General features: G+C 37.3%; 1 protein-coding gene across 1 annotated transcript in view; it reads left to right on the forward strand.

Moving 5' to 3' along the window:
• LOC106868919 (15 kDa calcium-binding protein) overlaps window positions 1-6,862 on the forward strand; it is a 10,559-nt gene extending 3,697 nt beyond the window's left edge. The window contains exons 2-3 of the mRNA XM_014914385.2: window positions 4,626-4,717; window positions 5,876-6,862. Of these exons, the coding sequence (XP_014769871.1) occupies window positions 4,626-4,717; window positions 5,876-6,098 (315 nt within the window). The 3' untranslated portion in view covers window positions 6,099-6,862. The remainder of the gene's footprint in view (window positions 1-4,625; window positions 4,718-5,875) is intronic.
• The last annotated feature ends 1,574 nt before the right edge of the window (window positions 6,863-8,436 follow it).

Here is an 8,436-nt window from a genome sequence, read left to right on the forward strand (position 1 = left end):
CATCGTGGCTGGACGAAGCTGCTGAAGTGGTCGCTGGAACTGCTGCTGCTGTCGTGTGGTACACGGAACAGTTCTCAAAGAGAAACTGGACCGAGACGAATTATTGGGTATGAGTTAAAGCTATTTATAACAAACTATGGGCTCCCGAAGGCTTCAGAATTTTACTCTATCACGTGACCTTATTAGGGGCCGTGATTGGTCAGTTTGCGTTCTGGCGGGAACGGTTCGAAGAAGTTGCCGATTCGAATAATGATCAGTCACGTGATGTCAAGGAATGGGTTCTCTACTACGCTCGCATTTATTTATATTTAAATGAGAAGATTGTATGTAATGGCGATAGTAGTTTGTATCTAATGGCGGGAGGTAGTTTCACTACATATATATCAAAGTTAAAAAAGCACACACAACAAACAGAAATCGTCAAAACTTAACAAGCACGAAAAAGACGATAGCACAACAACGGCAAACAGGACAAAACAAGATACACAGATCATTCACAGTCAGTTACTTCTTCATCCGAAAACATGAAATGTCCACGTGGTTTCACCCAATCTTCTCTTATACTACTCGAAACCAGTTGGGCCAAGGGCTAAAGCTGAATACATTAATCCCCTGAGCAAGGCAAGCGAATGTACATATACAAACACAAGGAAATAACAAACAGAAAGGGTCTTTCGACTATCGGACGAACGTAGCATAAGAAATAGAATTATACGTATACAGTGGACAAAAGCCTTTCGGCTATACAACAAATATAAAAACAAAACAAACAGGATCTTCCGACTATCAGACGGTGTAAGGAAAAAGGAAATGGAAAAAGGTAGATAGATAGATATGTAGTGAAACTACCTATCGCCATTAGATACAAAACTGCTATCGCCATTCTTCTCATTTAAATATAAACAAGCGCGGGCGTAGCGGAAAACATCAACCTTGTCATCACGTGACTGATCATTATTCGAATCGGCAACTTCTTCGAACCGTTCCCGCCAGAACGCAAACTGACCAATCACAGCCCTTAATAAGGTCACGTGATAGTGTTTTTCTACTACCGTCTTGGAGCCCCCTGAATGCTTTAAATAGAGCAACTCATACCCAGTAAAAAGGTCTCGGTTCAGTTTCTCTTTGAGATCTGTTCCGTGTACCACACGACAGCAGCAGCAACAATCAGTCAGCGACCACTTCAACAGCTTCATCCAGCCAACGATTACCACCGCCGTCGCCACATCAGCAACACGAGACTACGACCTAACTGCACCACCTCCTCGTTAGATAAACTTTCTCAATAACGTCAACCTTTATTACTTTTCCTCTGTGTGTGTGTGTGTGTGTGTGTGGTCATGAACGACCATCGCATTGCAGCTTGAAAGTTACTTTCCGCAGGTTAGGTGGTTTATGGAAGAGCGGCAGTCGTCATGCCATGCATAACAAACCTCCCCACTGCACGCCACCGACGTTATCCAAAAGAAAGGCAAAGGCCAAAACAGTTTGGCACCAGTGGCGTCGCAACTCATTTCTACAGTTGAGTGAACTGGAGCAACGTGGAATAAAGTTTCTTGCTCAAGAGCACAACACACAGCCCGATCCGGGAATCAAACTCACAACCTCATGATTGTGAACCCAACACTCTAACGACTGAGGCATGCAAGCAATAACGACTTACCCAACCTATGCCTACCTTTTATGTGGGAAGGGTCGTTACTTCCTTCTTAAATAAATCAAAGGACCACATCTTACTCAAAAGCTTTGTTTTGTTCGACTTGGTTTTTTTGTTAGATGCCTTTTGTAATAAGAACTACTTTATAGGGTGTAGTGAGTCCATTTTATTATGACACTGGTGTTACAGCCGTTGTCACATCTTTGACATGAATGAAGTTTTTTCTCAACTCTATACCTAATATAGTAAACTGGGTGCGTTTTGTTTGGAGATCAGATTTTTACCACGTTATACCATATTTTCCTGGCATCCCTCATCGACAGTAATACATACAAACATCCGTCCATCCATTCATCCATCCATACATACATACATACATACATACATACATACATACAGACAGACATACAAATATACATACGTACATATAAACATACAGACATACATACATTGACAGACAGACAGGTACGAACATATATTCATACATTCTTGAATGATTGTTCACAAGGATAAATCTTACTCTCATAAAATAAAGTAAATGATGGCACATGTACCACACAAAAACCACAAAATCACCAGAATGAAAGGCTCCATTTATGGGCATGCAATCAGGCAGCTAACACATCATACCACCAATGTAATACAAAAATTTCAATTTAATTATGAAAGTTGTCAACTGCACGACTCAAACTGTTACACTTGACATACATGTAGGGCACTTTCTCGTTAGTTGACAATGCACTTAGAACAAGGATGCATTGCATCTTGTTACATATAATACGTTCAAATAATATTAGATACCAAAACCGTTAGCTAACACTACTACAATTTTATATAGAATTCTACAGAAAATTAGAATTGCTATTGAAGCTTTACTAGTAGCAAAATAAAAGCCAAAATTCAGCACAAATACGTTATGTAAAATAAATCATGAAGTCTGCCATGATATAGCCGTTCTATAATCCGAAAATCCGTTTAAGATTTCATCAGTTGTAACAGTAGTTCTATGATCGCTTGCAACTAACTGAAAAATGCATAAAGAACATGCCATTATTTCAAACAATTTATTCTGATGATGATACCAGAAAGATTATGAAATGCTAATGGGACAGTAGATTTGTGAATGCTATTGTCCAAAACTAAACATAGCGGACTTATAAGGAAATATATTTTAAAAATCCTTAATAAAATATAGCTGCATTCCGCGGATCACATACACACATACACACACAAACATACATGCACACATGCACACACACACATACACACACACAAACATATACAAACATACACACACACACACACATACTCTTATAATTGATGTGTGTGTGTGTGTGTGTCTGTGTGTGTGTGTGTGTGTGAGTATATATAATATGCATAATAAAATGAAACAACAGTTCAATAACCCACCTACAGGAACTAGCAAGCATATGCTTAAAAATACCAACAGAGGAGACATAAACCCCAATGAAAAGTACCAAATACGGCTAAATCATGTTAGTAAAAATGATCGTGATATAGCTAACACGGTAACAACGTTGGAAAATGAAGTCACAACTGCCATATATACAAACAAGTATAAATGCTCATGCAGAGAAAAACCAAAATGCCCATTGATGAACCTCTGTATGAGTACAAATCTTGTATATAAATGTACCGTGCACTCAAGGCGGTGTGTATGTTTACATTAGGCAAACGGCTGATTCATTCAAGAATCGTTATCACAACCATGTTTCCAGCTACAAGAAAATCAATATGAGACATTCAACATCTTTGGCCGATTTTGTGTGGCGACTTAAGGAAGACAAAATCAAGTATAACATAGCTTAGTCCATAGTAAGGCACGCAAAACCATATAATATCATTTCCAGGAGATGCCGACTCTGCTCCGAGGAATCCCTGTCTATTCGATGGACTAATAAGAAGATTATTAATACATTTTCTGAAGGACTTTCAAGATTCTTACATGCATATAAATGCACTTTCGCACAATGAATGAATTTTAGCAACTGTTAATATATTTCACCTTAAGGTATGGATGAATTAAATTTAGCTTTAACTTCTCCGTTTTTCTAAACACCAAGTAGCTAGTTAACTCGCTATCTGAACATATGTGCGCCAAACCACGCGTGTGCGTTGATTACATCTTCATGGAGGCTTGTATGGCAGAGTGTACATACGTTAACGATTATTCTTAATACTTTTTTTGTTGCACTGTGCTCGTTTCATTTTGCATCTGTTATCTTATTATTGATCTTCTATATAAATGAAGCTATATCCTTTAATTTGCAGCTTTTCTTTGCAAGAACTGAAAAGATACATTGCGGGACCGTTATTTTGACGAGTTATATCTATTTATCACCCGAAGAGATACATCTGCACCGTCGGATGCTCTTGAACCAGTTGTTAAGTATCCCACCCGTGAGGGATCAACGCTCGATGGTGGCTGTGTGGCTGTGTGCTTTCCAACTACGTGGTTCTGGGTTCAGTCCCACTGCGTGACAGCTTGTTCAAGTGTTTTCTACTATAGTCTCGGGCCGACCAAAGCTTTGTGTGTGGATTTGGTAAACAGAAACTGAAAGAAGCCCGTATTATGTGTGTGTGTGTGTTTCTCCCCCATTTCTGCTTCACAACCAGTGTTGATGTGTTTACGTCCCCCGTAACTTAGTGGTTTGGCAAAAGAGATCAATAGAATAAGTACCAGGCTTTAAATAATAAATACTGGGGCTGATTCTAATGACTGAAACAAGTAAAAAATAAAGGTAAAAAAAACTAAACCACCAAATCGTATGTCTTTGTCTCTGTTGCCAGAAAGTAAGGTAGACAGTAGTCATGAATCAGTTTTTAACTCTACAAATTTTGGTGGCAGCCTGCATTAATGTATCGCTCATATATTTATATATTATATAGTTGAATGTAAATAAATATAACTTCACCATAATTTCTTTCTTTCTTTTTCTAATTGTAGGGTGTTTTTAATGATATCGACTGCAGGCGATCTGATGACGATCGTATAGTATGGGAAGAATGGGAGGAATTTCTCAAGTCAAAACCTTTTTCGTAAGTATATAGAAGACTGTATTCCATAAAACCTAAAATTCTAAAAACAAAAGGATACACCAGGCACATGCATCACAACCATATGTGCACGACATGGTGATTTCATATCAAGATAAACAGCACATGACCTTGCAAGTGAGGCCCAGTTAGAATTTTCTTCAGATCGAGTAGCCCATCCCACTCAAAAGGTTTCTGAATAAAGGTTGTTTAAGAATGTTGAAAGAAGCACCCTTGTTTTCAAAGGTGAATTAGCCAAACCCCCAAAAATTCCTTTCAACACATTTCCCACTATTGCTCATGATCAGAGAAGCATACATCGTCAGCCACTAAGGGATATGCTCAACTGGTTATGGTCAAACAACTGACAAGCAAATCTGTGGTATTGGGGATAATATTTGCTGTAACCCATTTTTTATACCAACACAAAACAATGTGCATGATAACACTTCCAATCAGTTAAGATCAGAAGCCATGAGAGCCACTGCATGGTACTGCATCAGTATTATTATAATTATTATTATTATTATCATCATCATCATCATCATCATCATCATCATCATCATCATCATCATCATCATCATCATCATCATCATCATCATCATCATCATTATTATTATTATTATTATTATTAGGGCGACGAACTGGCAAAATCGTTAGCCCACTGGTATTTCATCTGCTGCTACGTTCTGAATTCAAATTCCGCTGAGGTCGAATTTGCCTTTCATCCTTTTGGAGTCGATAAATTAAGTACCGTTGAAACACTGGGATCGATGTAATTGACTAGTCCTCTCCCCCCAAATTGCTGCCCTTGTGGCAAGATTTGAAACCATTATTATTATTATTGTTATTATTATTATTATTATTATTATTATTATCATGATGATGATGAAAGCTCTCAGCTTATTTTGCTGGGTACGATGGAAAGTGTTAGCTGTCCACAGCTAGCAAACTAAGGTAACACTCGTTTACTGGTCATACTTCAAGAACCCTGCGAAGAATTCTTGCAGTTGCAAGCAATGCTGATTTTTGTAGGTATTCTACCTTTACATTTGTACCAGATACTGTATTGTTGCAAGAAATCAGTAACTTTGTTATAAACTTAACAATTTCACATTTGCTTGATTTTTTTCTCATGCCTTCTTATATTTCTGATTTCAGTGACGTGCAAAAGGATGATCTTATAAAGGTGTTTGATGATGCTGACGCGGATGGCAATGGAAAACTCTGTTCGGCGGAATTATCGAACGGCTTATCTAAGAAGGATTATAGTAATGATGATATAGCCAAATTTATTACTGACTACGATACTGATAGTGATAAACTTATAAGTAGGACGGAGTGGGTCAAAATGGTTGAGGATTATATAAAACAGAAAGCGTAAGCTACAGGTCGCCTTACGTTATGTCAAAATACATCTCAAGGCTACTTACTGTTTACTTTGTTGTAGCGTTTTCTTAAGCATTTTGTTGTTATTTTTATCTTTTTTCATATGTTCCATTTTACCTCATTATTTTTACCTTATGTTAGATTTGTTATTCTATTCCATTTGCGACAAGGTTTCAATAAATTACCAGTGTACTTCGTTTATGAGTGCCGTGGGTACTCACAGTTTATAATAGCATAGAAATACACTCAATTCAATATTTACGATGTTAAACAACTCAGCCGTACGTCATAGGACATTATTAATCTATTGGGAACTCAGCATGTCGATTAAAAAGAAAAGACATTGACGATTTCCACACTCATCTTTTCCATCTTCTGTAACATGATGCATAAGCACTAATACGAGATAAATCAATAGCTTTCAAAAATCTACAAATACATACATACATACATACATACATACATACAAACATACATACATACATACATGCCTGTGTATATGTGAGTACACTTTGTTTTTTACTATTTTTTCCATTTAAAAGGAGTTTTTTTATGCAACGGAATAGAATGAATAATTTGCTACCATAGAACAAAATAACATAAATTCGCTTTGTTACTGATCAGAATAATAAATATGGTTTAATAAATAAAGAAATAGAATATCTTGAATGATAATAACACAATAACTTCAAGTATATTTTATTTTCCAAAATGTAAGAAACTCATGTGGAAATATATATAAAAAATTTTTTAATCTTTTTTGCTATTATATTTTTGTTTTTATTTTATCCTTGCTTTAAACATTTTGGAAACTTTTGTCTGCATGTCACAGTGTGTGTGCACGTACGCATGTGTGTGTGTGTGTGTGTGTATTCTGCGTGTATTCTGCGTACTTTGAACAATGAATGGGTGAAAAAATACAAGGCTCTTTTCGCTTTCACACACTAAATCCGACATTTTTGAAAAGAGGTTATTCGTTGTAAAATAGTGCCTGTGAAGAAAGAAAAATAAGTCGCTGAGTTTGACGCATGCAGTAGTTTTGAACCACATTGATATTTTCGGCCTCCTATCAGTAAACTGGTTCATTTCGGCGCGAAGTTGCTTTTTTTTATCAACTCGATATAGACTCCAACTATGCAGCAAATGTATTTGACGGGGAAAATATCCTGGCACCATGTGACCCTATTTCTGCTTCCACAACATCTGCCACTTGTCATATAAATAATGCTATATTCTGTGTTGTGATTGTCACAAAAAAAAACAAACATCATTCGAATACAGTACTCCCACACAAAACAGGTGATAAATGAAAGTCAAAAATATCGTTGTAAAGATCTATGAGTGTATAAGTAGAGAGAAAAAGAAAAAAAAAAGAATTCGTTTTGTATGATTATATTGTCGCAGGCATGGCCATAAGCACCGGCATGGCTACATGGTAAGAACGTTACTTCTCAACCACATGGTTCCAGATTGCGTATTGTTCAGTTAGGACATATATGGTTCAGTAGTTGCTGATGTTACAAGCATAACAGTTGTTGAATGATAAAACCAATAGGTCTTTTCTAGGAAAGATGATTCCAAACGATTTAAGTCAATAGCCATTTTCTCCAATTACTTTTATAACGAAATATTTTGGTTTCCTTCCATTTAACTTCATGAGCAAGTGCTTGTACAGTGATGTACAAGCTCCAGCAGTCGATCCTTGGAAGAGGAGAGGATGGTAAAAAGAAAGCCTAACTCGCTTTCTTCAGTTCGGTCTCTGTGCCTATCATCAACTATAGTCAAAAGTGTTGGGCAATAACCAAAAGAGTACAAAAGCAACAGAAATGAGGTTCCTCCAGAAGGTCTCTGGAGTAATGTTACTCAACAGAGTTCGTCACTCGGAAATCAGGGGTCTCTCCTGATTGAGCCGCTACTTCTCCGCACTGAGCGATCTCCTGTACTACGGGCATGTAATTAGAATATTTCAGGAAATAATCGCAATATGGATTCTTCAGGCCGAGCCCACCAGCAGGAGACCTAGAACGATATGGTTGAATAATATCCATGGACTTAGTTGGTTGCATTTAGGAGTCCAGCAGGAAAATCTTATGATGGTTGCTTTTGATAGGACCCTGTGGAGGAGGTGCTCGAGAACTCTACTCTCACGGCCCTCCTAGGAATAGTGGGTAGTGAAGATGGATAGATTGATGGATGGATGACTTCAAAAGAAACTAGATAAGTCGCTTGCAGAGATTTTGGGACAGCATCTTTGCGAAAAAATACCGTTTCTGCAGGGACGTGAACTTTAAAGTTATGGAATAGATAGGTTACTGGTGGAATTTCTGTCTTGT

The sequence above is a fragment of the Octopus bimaculoides genome, chromosome 1, assembly GCF_001194135.2.
Source record: "Octopus bimaculoides isolate UCB-OBI-ISO-001 chromosome 1, ASM119413v2, whole genome shotgun sequence".
Lineage (NCBI taxonomy): Eukaryota > Metazoa > Mollusca > Cephalopoda > Octopoda > Octopodidae > Octopus > Octopus bimaculoides.